Here is a 14,768-nt window from a genome sequence, read left to right on the forward strand (position 1 = left end):
AATGGGCAATACACAGCAAAGAGAAAAAGGCAATTAGTAGCCAATAGGTGAAAATTGGCAAGCATGTCTAAGAGAAAATAGGTTGTTAAGAACAAAGTAAAGCTTTTAAGACCCAGAAAGTCCAGTTAAATTAATTGGAAGAAGCTTAACTGGATTCTACAGATTTATTTCCTTGGGCAATCAATTTTCTGGGCCATAAACTAGTCAAAGCCAGTTCTATAAAGGGTGAAGATATAAAGTATATGAATAAAGTTAAATTGAGTGATTGGGTATTCTCCCCTTTTCAGGATTTTATTACCTGCTGACAGTTTTTTATTTAGGACTGTGGCCCTATAATTCCATTATTTAAGGGACATGGAGTTAAGACATTTACAATACTACCAGCTGGAGAATCTGGCCCTATTCTGTAAAATTCATAAGGCATAAGCATGTCATTGCTATGTTCAACTCCTTAGGGAGAAAATAATAGAAAGTCCTATTTTGATCCCATGCATTTATTAGTTATCTAATTTCATCTGCAATATAATATGTTGGGAACTCTAGCAAAGTTTACATACCTAGTGGCTTTTGTTGGCTGCTGCAGGTTTAATCAGGAAAGCACAACTCAGCAGCAGTACAACTAAAGACAACTTAAGATTGCTTCTCTTTCATGGGTTCAGGGAAAAGTGAAAGCGATATTATAGGAGCATAGCAAAAAAAAACCCATGACTTCTTGTACCAAAGTAGGGAAATATTTTGCATTGAACAATAGAAACATAATCAATATTCTTTTGTAGGCCTGGGTGTAGGTGATTTTATCAACAAAAGCAAGTGGCAAGAATTGATTATAACCTCAAAAAGCACTGGTTCCTGGTAATATCATTCAACTTTTATCAGTCTAGATTGTCATATTGTGCTTGAACTAAGAAAATTCATGATAGAATCTCTTGCTGTCATTTTTACAGTTTAAAAATAGTAGTGGGTTCAGGGAAGTTGTGCTAGAAGTGGGACATTTTATTTTGTCACCCACACCATATCAGTGATTCAAACTGTTTCTGAAAAAGATCAATTCATATCACAAGTGATAGATGGAGGTTGTTGTTTTTTACCATTTTATTGAAAAAGTCACACTTGGCCAAAAAAGAATTCTATTCTACTCTATTCAAATATGTGGGTCTTTTAACTGTGGGAAGTCTGTTTTAGGATTCAGACTACCTAATTCGTGTTTGCCATCTGAAAATGGTGAAAAGATTGACATAGGGTTGCAAAATGATTAGAAGGCTTCCATGAAAACTTGGGGTTGTAAGATGCCAACCCTTGTGTAAGTCCTAATCAGAAAAAAAGGGGGGGAAGGGGACAGAGAAAGACCATACAGCTTCCTGTGCTATACTGTCTAGATTCAGAAGAGTTGGTCAGCTTGTTCAGGAAAATGATCAAGGAGAAACAATGGATACCACAGCTCCAAGCTAGTCTACAACTCTTTCAGCTGTTCTTACCTCCTAAACAAGAATCTTTGGTTCTTCTGCATTAGATATCACCTGGCCCAAATCGTGTGTACCTTTTAAACTGAGAGGATCACCAGGAAGGCGGGGTTTAGGGATCCATGGACACAGTCAGTGTTGCATTTTGCATTTACGTGCCTGGCACTGAAAGATCAACTGTAGGTAAATGCTGTGGAGGGAGTTGTTGATAATGAAGTCAGAGCCCGTAAAATATGGTTTTATAGGGAAGTAAAATGAAAGTCCCACATTGTTCCTGTGTATGACAGTGTGTAAATTACCATTCCGATGACCTTCATCCAACAGAGAAATGACAGGGCGTGGGAGAAGAGAAGAGAGGAAGAGAAAGGGTAAATGAAGGGACAGGACAGCAGCTCCAGATGGAAGATGGAAATGGCATTCTGCCTTCAGAAGTGACCCTTGCAGCTTCTGCTACCAATAAAGTAATCTTAATAATGACACCTTAGGTACCACACTGCACTGGGGAAAGCTGAGTGTAGATAGCAGGCCCTTGGCTATGCTTTTTTCACCTGTCCTGGAGCAGAAATCAGCCACAAGCTGGTGACGAAGCCTGTCATAAACAATCGTCAACGGGGAATAGAGAGGGAGAAAAGCAAAGCAGAACGAAGTAAGAGGCTGAGCGCAGCAGTGTTCACTAGTGGGTGAGATGATTAACGATTAACCCCCCTTGCCTCCTGCCTCCACCCATTTGGGTAGTATAGGCCTTGAAGTGCAGCAGATTCTTTCAGAGAAATATCTGAAATAAAGGCCAACAGATAGGGGACGCCGGCAAAATCAGTTGGAGAGGTTGAGGGGGCCAATAACCTCTGGCTGTGGAATCACTGCAATCTGGCCCGTGTTTGCAGATGATAATGCGCCTTTCCAAAGCCCTGATAGACATGGAGATGGCAGATTACAGTGCAGCTTTAGATCCTGCATATACGACACTGGAGTTTGAGAACATGCAAGTCTTGGCAATGGGCAGTGGTAAGTCCATTTCAGAATGTTGTTTTTCTCTATCAGAGTTGGGGTCTGGGCAGGAAAGATTCAGAAGTCTTTTTTTTTTTTTTTGACAGCAGCCAGATAGTGTGGAGCAAACATGATTACAGTATGCTTAGTTCCATCCTCCACCTATGTAAAAGTCTGGCGGTGGAAGAGGTTTTGGTGTCCCAAGCACAAATATTTTATCTGTAAGATTTTGTCTGGGACTCTGCTTGGTTTTAACCAGCTGACATTTCACAGGATGGTTCCAAGTATAGGAATCAAAGCCCTATTATCATTTTCTCTTGCACTACACACAGATCTGACTGTGGGGAAAAAATAGGAAGAAGCCCCAGAAAGAAACATGGTTGGGAAGTATGCAAGGAAAATAAATGAAATGGGATGATTGTTCCGGTAGGAATAGGTTAAAAGAAGGAATGCAACACCTAACTTTTTATTGTTCAAAAAGAGGTTAGAGTTCAAGGGCCTATTAGGAAATGCAATTATTATTTTAGTAGAGTTATACCTATGAAAACTGTTCATATTGTCTGTGCCATAATAATTTGCAGTTAGAGTGAAGCATAATCAGGGGTCTGCGACTATGACCCTATACTATTCGTTCATATTTGAGAATAAGACTCTATAAACATAATTGATTCTAAATTGAGACAATTCTAACTGTGTACAGAATCCCATCAAGATTAGAATTGTGGTGAAATATGATTATGATTATTGCTTTTATTACTATTATCATTTCATGCAGTAATGTAGCTGTATGATTTAGAAAATATTTTCGATTGTCTTCATATGGATACTTTCACACTTCATGTAGGATTTTACAAGAAGTGGTCATTACTACTTCTATTATGATTAATTATAAGCTCAGTCTTTTTTCTTATATTATGCATTTTTTGCTTAAAAGCTGTAGTCGTTCCCTTGATCCTTTTCTTTATTTTAATTGGCATAACACCGTGTACCTTATTGCCTCAATGAGTCTGATAGTTTCAGTGGCATTCATTGAAATTCAGAACTTTCTACTATTTGGAAAACAGCATGTTGTGAAATAAAAAAAAATGGGATAGTTTATGATAATTTTCATTCTTGTTGTTAGAGAGATGTATTCTACATTTTTTGAAAATCGTATCTGATTTCTTTACTGTCACACAACAATGTTTTAGGACATCTTAAATAGAAATATAATTTTATGTCCATACATAAACATGGAACTATAGAACAGGGGTCTCCAACCTTGGTAACTTTAAGCCTGGAGGACTTCAACTCCCAGAATTCTGGGAGTTGAAGTCCTCCAGGCTTAAAGTTGCCAAGGTTGGAGACCCCTGCTATAGAAGATGTTTTATGGAGGAATACAAAGGCATTCCCAGCTCCCTCTGAAAACTACAATTCCCAATCTTCTTTGGAGAATATCTATTGAAGGCTTAGTGATAATCATCTCAATCTTTTATTTGGAATATTACTGCCAATTTTTCATTCTTACATTTTTGAAGTATCTCACTCTAACTATTAACATTATAAGTTAATGTTTAAAAGCTAACAATAAAGAGAGGTGACTAAAATGAAAGTTATGTTTCTGAAAGATTGTATGTAAGAACGTAGCTCTCCAAACTACTAAAATTAGTCATGAATGAGTATTCAGCATGTTCAATTTTTTTCTTCCTTTACCCATGGTCAGATTTTTACAACTTTTTGTGTAGTAGCTTAGATTACAGTATCTAGGGTCACCACAATGTGTGGATTGACATTTGGGTGTGGCTGTTGCTGACACCTGCTGGAAATTGACTGAAGTGAGAAAGTGTTGTTTCTACATAAATATATCTTGGGTGCACGTGAACCCTGGTCTTCATTTTGTAAAACTTTACCAAACTATTAAAGGCTATTAATTGCACAATCCTATTATAGTCTGAATAGATGTAGCTGCTAAAAAGATAAATACAATTATAGATGCATGTAATTATAAAGTATACATGCATCCATCCATTGAAATGTAATTTTTCAAGTCAAAGGAATCAATAATTCTTCTATTGTCTATATTGGTCAGACTCCCTTATGTTCATTCATACTGTGTTCTAAGAAAGCTTCCCAGAAACTGCAAATGCAAAGTGAAAGGCAGATAGAGATGATCAAATAAAACAAATTGTTATGAGGATGGGCTTAGGAAAATGAGCTTAGGAAAATTTAATCTTGAAAATACAAAGGCGATATAATACAAGTAAACCTTATAACACAACCACAATTGAGCCCAAAATTTCTGATGCTGAGACATTTGTTAAGCGAGTTTTGCCTCATTTTACGACCTTTCTTGCCACAGTTGTTAAGTGAATTGCTGCAATTGTTAAGTGAATCTGGCTTCCCCATTGGCTTTGCTCATCAGAAGGTTGCAAAAGGTGACCACATGACCCTGGGACCCTGCAATAGTCATAAATACGAGTCAGTTGCCAAGCGTCTGAATTTTGATCATGTGGCAATGGGGATGCTGCAACGGTCATAAGTGTGAGAAACAGTAATTTTTTTCGGTGATGTTGTAACTTCAAATGGTCACTAAATGAACTGTTGTAAGTCAAGGACTACCTGTAATCATTTCCAAGTTCTTGAAGGAATATATCAACATCCCTGACTGTTGTCATCTGGGAGTCTGTTGTTATCTAGGAGTCACAGAATAACAGTCTTAAATTACAGAAAGGTACACCCCAGTTGAACGTGAAGAGAAACTTCATCAGAGTAAAAGAGTTCAACTGTGCAACCAATCACCAAGGCCTCTCTGTAAGAATGTGCCAGTTGGCTAATGCATGCAGATAAATGCATAAATACGACAACAACTTTCACAAGAACTGATCACAAAGCACTGATATCACCAGGGAGAGTCTGCAAAATAACAATCTATTTGATTTATGATACAATGAACTCTTTATCTTGTTTTCTTTCCCTTTACAAGTATTATTTAATTACTTGGTACAATTTGTTGTACAGCATAGCTGCTTGGTTATATAACTGACCAAAGAAATGCCAAGCTGACTGTTATCAGATCCTTATCATCTATTTTTTCACTGCCTTTTTCAATTTGCAGTTTTACATTTTCTATCAGAATTTCTTTTTTCTCTTGGAGATGTTTGCTGGAAAATTAGGATCAGCTGGTACAGAGAAGGAATAGTTACTTAACTCTTTCTTAAAAATGTATGGTGAAATATTGTGAAAAAGTATGCAGTAATTAAATGTGCACACTCATCATTGCTAGCAACATCACCCGTTAACATATCTTGCTTGCTATTCCAGAAGAGCAGAAAGTAACTTTAATTGAAAGGATCCAATGTGGCAGCGAGCAGAAAATATGTTTGCGGTGGAAAGGGAATTTCTGAATTACAAACCCAACACAGATAGAGAAATAGTTTTCAAGCTGCCTTTTTGCATTTTAAACAAAATACATATAAGTCATTAAGAAGATAATTCTTACTCCATTATATTTATTCACTAATGTCAATGCTTTTTAAAGTTTTTCAAAAAGGTTTCTGAAAGTCTTGGGTTAGCTAGCATCTTGGCCAGCAAAAACCCAAACACAGTTCAGAAAATCATGGATGAATAATTATGATTGATATCGCTTATTATTTATAGCATTATTAGTGTACATGAGGAAGGAGATTATTTGGACTTCTGGCAATCAGGTATAGGATTCAGTAAAGAAACTATCAGTCACACTTGTGGATGAACTTTTGAGATACTGGGATTGGAGGAGTGCAATCCTCCTGGTTCTTCTTGATCTCTTGGAGGCTTTCAATATCATTGACCTTAATGTCTTTCAGGACCATTTTTGAAAGACTAGAGGCAATGTTCTGTAGTGTTGTTTTGCCTTCCTCCTGAATGGTTGGTTGCTTTTAGAACATTTGGAAGAGTGTTGCTGATAATGATTGTGGTAGCCCAGACAGTGCTAGGTGCATCTCCATATACTTAGCTGGCCCTCCTAGTTTAGGAATCGATCTAGTTTCTATTGTTACTTTTCATGGGAATAGGCTATACCCTGGGAAGAGGAAGTCCCTGTTTAGGGCTTATCTATGCTACTAATTTCTCTCTCACCCCCTCTCCTCCACCCATACTATAAAAACAGAATACTGATTCACTTTGCAAGGCAGTTGGAACAATGTAAATGAAATGTTTTCAGTGCTCAATAACATTGAATGAATGTGTTCTATACACAATGTGACTTTAAGCCTAAAATAAGATCCTTAAGGAAGCTTCCAATATAACTATAAAAATTATGTTAGAGTCTAAATGTCAACTTTAATAACTTTAAAATCGATTAGACTATGTGTGTGTGTGTGTGTGTGTGTGTGTGTGTGTGTGTGTCCTAAATTATTTTAAAAATAGGTTGGGTCTTAGAACTATAACAGTCTCAGTCACCTTTTAGATGATTCATGCTGGAAACTTGGCAGAACGCAAATTCTCTTAATTTTGCTAAGCTGCTTTCAGCACTGTTGACCATGCTGTCCTACATTACTTGGTCAATATGGAATGGGAGTTTCTGATGGTTTAACTCATAAAGTTATGGTAGAAGACTGTTGCTCAACAGTATTCTACCATAAGAAGTCTTCAAACCACTGCACAATATTGCAGTTCCTCAATATTGTGCTTTTGACTTTTGTTATAGAACTACTGAGTGGATCAGTTGATGTTTCAGAGCTGATTCTATATTGATAATATCCAATTCTGTCTCTCTTTTTCAAATGATGGCAAGGAGATTGAGCTTACCATTATCTGATCACAGTAAGGAATTGCTTGAGGGCGAACAACCTGAGGTTCGGTCCAGGCTAGATAAACTGCATATTAATCAACTGGCATCCCAGGATTTGGGACCATGCCTCTTCTGGGTAACAATGTTTGTATGAACAGAGTAAGGTTTAAAACTTGGCACTAAATTTGCTTTCCTAATATACTGTGGTGGTAGCAATAACCAGGAGTACTTCTTTGCTGAAGCAATTGCATCTCTTTTTGGAGAAAGAGAACAGATCTAACTTTAGTGATTCAGACTTTATTACTTATTTAGATTTCTGTCTGAAAATTACAGCTATCATAAAATGTTCAGTAGTATTGTTAGTTATGTATTTTATATACCATTTAACACTGAAATAATTGAATTGGCTTCCAGTTTATTTCTAAACCTAATGTTTAGAAGTGTTGATTATTTCCTAAAAGCCTCAAATGTCTTGGGAGAAAAGCACAGGTGAGTCTTTCTTCCCATATGAAACTGCCCATAACTTGCAGTTCGGTTGCTTATTCCACTGTCTAGAAAGGAGTGGATTTGTACAAAACTACAAGGTAAAATGCCAAGGCACTAAAGAGCAAAAATGCAAACTCAAATATCTTTATTAGTACAGCAGGATTATGAATAAGCCATGAAGACCAAATAAAAATTCCACAATCTTTTAGTGAAAATAACATTTTTATTGGTTAATGTTACTCTACATTATTGCATTAAAGCTTTCTTTCCTTTTTCTGTTTTTAATAGATATGTTTATTTTTATCTTGTTGGGCATTCATTTTAATAGTGCACTGCTTTCTGAGCATTGAGCAAAAGGATTGATTATGCATAAATATAAGAGATTAGTCAACATTATTTACTACTGTATTGTTGACGTAGTTTGAATCCCAACTTTGCCACTCTCTTGTTCCAGTATGTTTTACCGGGAACACGTTTTTCTCCCCTTGGAAAGTGCCTCTCATGCCTCAGATTTATAGCTTAAATAGCCCCAAAATAGAGTTTTGATTATTCTCAAGATTGGCTGTATAGCACAGGATTTACTTATCTGATGTCACGTTGAAAGGAAGGGCTTTGAAGCTTCTTTATTTTGATAATAGTTAACAAACTTCACAGGCTTACTGACTGGTGCCATGGTGAAAGGAAGGAATAATCACATTAAATGATCTCATAGCCCTGTGATGGCGAACCTATGGCACGCGTACCACAAGTGGCACGCAGAGCCATTTGTGCGGGTACATGAGCCCCAGCCAAACTTATCTGCACTGCACATGCACACGCCTCCCAGCTGATTTTTGGCCTTGCTGAGGCTCGAGGGAAGCCTCTGTAGCTTCGGGAGGCTGAAAAATGGGCCTTCCAGAAATACCGAAAGTGCCTGTTTCAGCCTCCAGAGGGCCTCTGGAGCCTGGGGCAGGGTGTTTTTGCCCTCTTGGAGGCTTGAGGAAACCCTCTGCAGCCTTTGAGGGCCGAAAAACAGGCCCGTTTTGGCACTTCCAGGATTTCCAGAAATACCGGAAGTGCCGAAACCAGAAGTGCAGAAATAAGCCCGTATTTCAGCCTCCCAAGGCTGCAGAGGCTTCCCTCGAGCCTCAGGAAGGCCAAAAAGGACAGGCTGAAAATCAGCTGGGAGGTGCGTGCATGCGCAGTGCAGCTAAGGGGGCAGGGGATTTGTGCGTGCATGCGCAGGGGGGCAGGACATATTTCCTTCTAGGTGCTGACATGCGAGCACACGCACGCAAGCATGTGCGCAATTTTCAGCACGTGAGCCCAAAAAGATTAGCCACCACTGTCATAGCCTGTCGGGAAGAATGTTTCAGCAAACCACCAAATGTACATGAGTACAGGTGGACAAACTCTTACATTATATTTTGGGACAAGAATTGTTAGGAACTTTTCTTCCCCTCATCCCTGCTCCTCATCCTTTCTTGAGAAAGAAGGGATAGCTATTACTTTATAAAGTTTAGAAGCTAGAGTCATTCTTACATTTGAAGTGAAATAAGAGAAAGCTGATTGGTTTGTGTTCTCTATGTTCAGTTAATTGCGGTTACTCGGATGAAGATGCTGTTTATCAACTATACACTTACACGGTATGCAGACTCAAGGATATATGCTGTCCCTAGGCCACATCCACTAATAGGGCAACCTCCCATTGATGTAAAGATTTGTATTTATAGAATGATTCAGAAGGAGGATTGGTGCCCTGAGCCAGTGCTTTCTCAGCCTTAATTTAAAGCACGTTTGCAAGCTTATAGACAATACTGGTTTAAATGAATACAAGATTTGATTTGCAGATGGTGAATACAAAATAAGGAAAATGCAGGTTTGATTTAATATGTATTAGGACAATGTGTTGGAAAATTGAATGGAGAAGAGAGCTTTTTAAAGCTTTACTACTGTTGGTTTTGTATGAACTTGTATACCCCTAGAGATTTCTTGATTTAGTGTATGTTCATGATTGCTTCCTGCACATCTTCTTAAACAGACACTTCCCCATCTGAAGTTACAAATCTCAATGCTTCTAACAACATTGGAGCCAGTGTGTTATGTGCCATTTGTGGAGATCGTGCTACAGGGAAGCATTACGGTGCATCCAGTTGTGATGGCTGCAAAGGGTTCTTCAGAAGAAGTGTCAGGAAGAATCATATGTATTCTTGCAGGTAAGGAAGGCAGAGTGAAGAGAAAGTTTACTAAAATGATAAGATCAATTGTTAACATTTAAAGGGTAACAAAGCTCAGTTTTATGAGGCATTCTTTCTTGAATCAAGAACTATATCAAAGAGAAAAAAGGGAAAGAAGTAAATACATTTAGCTTGGAGAATAGAAGAAAAAGGAATTGAGAACATGATGTCATCCTTCAAGGGCATTAAGTGAGATCCTATAAAAACAGATCAAAAGATTGTTTTCTGCTGTTTTAGATGGGTAAGTATAAATCTACTGGGCTTCAGGAGAGAAGATATTAGTTAAATATAAGGATACATTTTATAAATGTCATAAAGAGTAGCTTTGAGAACAAAACCAATTAGCCAGTAAGAAGTCCCTTGCTAGACTTTTTATAGAAAAGAATGAAGATCCACCTGTCATGGATAGATTTCCTGCCTCAAGCTTGAGGTTGAAATACAAGGTCCCAACTCTGATTCCAGATTTGGTGAAATGAAAACAATACTCCTAAGTTTCATTCTCTTTTTTAACACTCGTTTATCTGTGCTCTGCATTTTCACTTAGTCCAGAGGGTCTACAAGAGCATCTCAGATACATTTTTAACTTGGCTAAGAAACTAGCAAGATTTGTCTGGAAAAGGCAAGATATAGGCAAGAGTTGTATGAAAAAAGAAACATCATTTCTGATATTTGGTATACAATGTACAATATCAAAAGGCTGCAATTTGCACCACATTTCATATGTATTATTGCGACAAACGTAATTTACTATGTGTTAAAATTCTAGATTGATTTATTTTCAAATCATGCCTCTCTCTTTCTCTTTGCAGGTTTAATAGACAGTGTGTTGTAGACAAGGATAAAAGGAACCAGTGTCGATATTGTAGACTAAAAAAATGTTTTCGAGCAGGAATGAAGAAAGAAGGTAAGGTCCTTTCAGGAATAATCAACTGAGTTTGCTTTTTCATTGTATAACTATACTATAAACAATTTTGAGTACTGCTGTGTAGATTATCAGATTCTATAGAACAGGGGTCCCCAACCTTGGCAACTTTAAGACTTGTGGACGTCAACTCTCAGAGTTCCTCAGCCAGCAAAGCTTACAAGTCTTAAAGTAGCCATGGTTGGAGACCCCTGCTATAGAAGGTAGCCATTTTCCCCTTCAACATCTGACAGGAATTTTGATGAAATATCTGCGAATGAGTATGAAATAATAATCAAAATGAGTTGGGAAGATCTAAGTTTAAGTCACTACTTGATCATAGGGTCACTGGATAACTTTCTCAAGCCAGTTTATTTGCTGGGATCATTGAAAAGATAAAAAGAGGGAAGTATCCTATGAGTACTGCCATGTGGTTAAAAGGAAAGGCAAACTAGACACCATGGGGGAATACCCATAGTATAAGGGAATAAGTCTTAAATGAGGTATCACAGGTAACATAGACAGGTAATTTGTTTAATTGAAGTAGGTGGATTTATAACTATGACCAGCAGAAATATAATCCAAGATATCAAAGCAATTATGACAACGATTGTTCTGCATTTCATCTGGAAATTCAAATTTCCCCTTTTCTCTGCCTCCGAGGATGTAGATCAGATAAGAGATTTTCCCCCCAGTTTTGCTGTCAGAGACCATTATAACACCGGGAGGAACTACCTGGATAGAACGTAATAGCTGTTATTTGCTATCTGAATTATTATCTGAGAAAAATAGGAACAGGAAGAAATCATTCAGATTTCCAAAATGGATCATTATCATTACTATTGCATCACAAATCTACAAAGTGCATACATAGTTAACTTATGAAATTTGCTGCCAGGCCATTGATTTATGGCTACCATGTTAGTTTGCTTTAAAGGCAGGAGCAGGATGAATGCCCACTCTGTTTTTCCTCCAAGATTAAAAACAATCTCTGTCTGAATTGACAGTTATAAGGAGGAAAAGGGGTAGAAGTGGGTCTCCCATTTTCTGACTTAGTGCATGTGCATCCCTTAGACCTCTAGTTAGCTACTGTGAAACAGGATGATGGTTCTTCATATTCCTACCTATGGATGTGCTCAACCACATCTGAGGAAGTGGATTCTTGTCCACAAAGCTTCTGTGCTAGTGTATGTGTGATCCTTTAAGATGTCACAAAATACATTATTATGGCACATGTTTTCCGGGATGAGAATTGAGTTTAGTGGGCAACTGTGTTTTTTCAGATGTGCCTCACTGCTCCTTAGGGCTGGTGGAAACCAGCCATAATGAGGGTGCTGTCCACTTTATGTTACAATAAAATTTTCCACTTAGGGCTGGAACTTAGACTTAGGGTTGGCTTTGGTACATCCTGTCGCTATAGCTAATGCTTGGATGCTGCCAATGCTTAACATTAGTAGCCAAAGAACAAGTGTTCCTAAAAATGTAGCTCCATTTTGTGTGGATAGTGAAATCCTCATATCTGTCCAGAGTGCCTGCTCAACTTGTATTTCCTGTTAATATTCAATAGAAGTTACATTGGGTCCATGACCAGCTAAATACTGAGTAAACACTGAGGATACATCATGCTGTGGCTGAGCTCCTGGGTTCCTGATAACACACAGCATAACCTTGAATCCTCCTATTAATAGCTGCTGACTGCAGAGTTTTCATTTCAATATAGCCTCATTATAACTCTATTATTGAGCTGATTGGAAAATAAATCTGAGAGGCACTGCTTGTAACAGTAACAATCAGATATCACTTAAGAGAGATATTTTCGTGATTAGTCTGAGAAAGAGAGTGAAAGTATCTGATTACTAGAGCTGATAACTTAGGTACATCTTGGAGTTGTTAAGGGTAATCTCTTCCTGGACGTTAGCCAAGCAACCACAGCCGATCACAAGCTTGATCAGGAAATATTAGAATACATTTTCCCTGGGTATGAAAAGGAACACCTCAAACATCAAACTACTGTATTGAAGCACCTTCCCCACTATATTTTTCACAAATTTTGCTAATTAATTTATAATTTTCCCCTGTTCTGATGAAATTGCTTGGATAAGCAACAAACCATCTCAGATTAACAAAGTTTGGTCTGGTTGCCATGATTCAACCTTTAGACACCTTTGGCCTGGATGATTGAGACTTCATTGACATACTTCCCCACTATTATTGAAGCCTAACATGTTTAAATATGTTAACGTTAACACAACTGCAAACAAAAAGAAAACTCAGAGGAGCAATAATTGAGGGTTTTTTAAAAAAATACTTTGTGTAGAATAATGTAAACATTGTTCATTTTTAATTAAAATACAACCCTGATGGACAACAACAAAAATTCTTCCTAGCTTCACAGTGCAGTAACATTGTGGGAAACAAGTAGAAGGTTTTCTTGCCTAAATGGGGTTGGACTTGAAGATCTCCAAGGTCCCTTCCAACTCCTTTATTCTATTTTAGAAGAGTAAATTCATCCCAGACTGCTAAAGTTTAAACCTTAAACTTGTGACATTGGTATATTAATGAGAAGGATTTTTTTTTCTCCTTTGGTGATAGGTCAAGAGGTTAAAATGTAATTAAAAAATCCATCCCAGTTTATTACAATTGAATTTCCTTCTTAAAACTGCACAGTAGCATGTAGAATATTCTATAAATATACTTAGAATTAGAATTATAATTCTTTTTGGCCAAGTGTGATTGGACACACAAGGAATTTGTCTTGGTGCAAATGCTTTGTTTCATTTAATTGCCCAGCTCAAGTCTTTGTGGTAGTTCAGATCAGCATCATTATCAACAGCAACAATGTATGTTAATTGCTTTTTTATTGGGTGAAATCCAATTTTGAATTTGAATTTTGAATAAAATTTCTCTTAAGCTTGTTGTTTGCCTTCCATCCTCATTTCCCTATGCCAGCTCGGATAGAACTTCCAACCTTCCAGTCAAAATATGAGGTGTACAAAGGACGAAAAAAATAGTCTCCCCATTTTTATACATTTACTGCTTTTGCCCAAGGGAATTAATTTTCTTGGATTCAAAGTTTTATCTTTCAAATGTAGAATATACTATAAAAAGCAAGCTTGAAATGTCATTCATGTTCCTATTGATAATGTAAATGGCTTAGGTGTCTTTAATGTTGGGGTTTTAATTTCAGCTGTACAAAATGAGCGTGATCGAATCAGTACTCGGCGATCTAGCTATGAAGACAGTAGCTTACCTTCCATTAATGTTTTATTGCAAGCAGAAGTCCTTTCACAACAGGTACTTGTTTCTGTTTTGGCAAGAGTTAGTATCAACATGTTTAGAAGGCTCCCATATCCCACTGTTGTTTCAGTGCATGTCTTAACCTGGAAAGCATGTCTATAAATATTGAGTGATGCTTCTCCATAAGTACACGTATATAGAGGGATTTATTTCGGAATAAATGTACAGAAGTTTCAATGGAAGAGAATATATGTAGCTTAGAGTTGAACTGTGGAGTCTGTGGTGCTCTCTGAGCTTGGTGATTTGCTTGCAGATGTTTCATTATCCCATTAGGCAACCTCATCAATGCTAGCAAGTGTGGAATTTGCTCCTTGTTTATATACAGTAGCTTTCCCTGTGGAGTGTTGGTATGGTTTTAAAATTCTCAGGCCACTGTAAAAGCACCTTAATTACTTAACTGTCCTAGTTTTAAAGTAATGCTTCTCCCCTTCTCCCACACAAATTTATTAAAAACATAATCTATGATGCTTTATTGACAATACTGTGATGATAAGGTCAGGGCAAGGAACTGCCAAGCTCCTGTTAGCTGTTATATGTACTGTATGTCTCCTTCTCTCCGGTCACTGAATAACTAGGTATTACCCTACATAGCCATTTTTTCTTAAGCTGCAGGAGAGACCAGACAGCCTTGTTATATGGGAGTTAGCTGACTGCATAACATCTGATTAGGG

The 14,768-nt window shown here is 37.5% G+C and overlaps 1 protein-coding gene and 1 long non-coding RNA gene across 8 annotated transcripts in view; one reads left to right on the forward strand and one right to left on the reverse strand.

Annotated features, from left to right (window-relative positions):
- The window catches only part of LOC113410348 (uncharacterized), an 81,620-nt gene that overhangs the window by 39,744 nt on the left and 27,108 nt on the right, over nt 1-14,768 (reverse strand). The gene's annotated exons all lie outside the window — the stretch shown is intronic.
- The window catches only part of HNF4A (hepatocyte nuclear factor 4 alpha), a 70,228-nt gene that overhangs the window by 38,430 nt on the left and 17,030 nt on the right, over nt 1-14,768 (forward strand). For 5 of the 7 annotated variants that reach the window (XM_087959343.1, XM_087959338.1, XM_087959339.1 and 2 more), the window contains exons 2-4: nt 9,704-9,878; nt 10,709-10,803; nt 13,988-14,094. In XM_087959343.1, coding sequence (XP_087815469.1) covers nt 9,704-9,878; nt 10,709-10,803; nt 13,988-14,094 — 377 coding nt within the window. Of the gene's footprint in view, nt 1-2,176; nt 2,466-9,703; nt 9,879-10,708; nt 10,804-13,987; nt 14,095-14,768 lie in introns of those variants that run through there. The other 2 variants (XM_087959341.1, XM_026664874.2) reach the window with 2 other exon arrangements.

This window comes from Notechis scutatus, chromosome 3, assembly GCF_049901735.1.
Source record: "Notechis scutatus isolate UNSWTSFEM ecotype Mainland chromosome 3, rNotScu1.2, whole genome shotgun sequence".
Lineage (NCBI taxonomy): Eukaryota > Metazoa > Chordata > Lepidosauria > Squamata > Elapidae > Notechis > Notechis scutatus.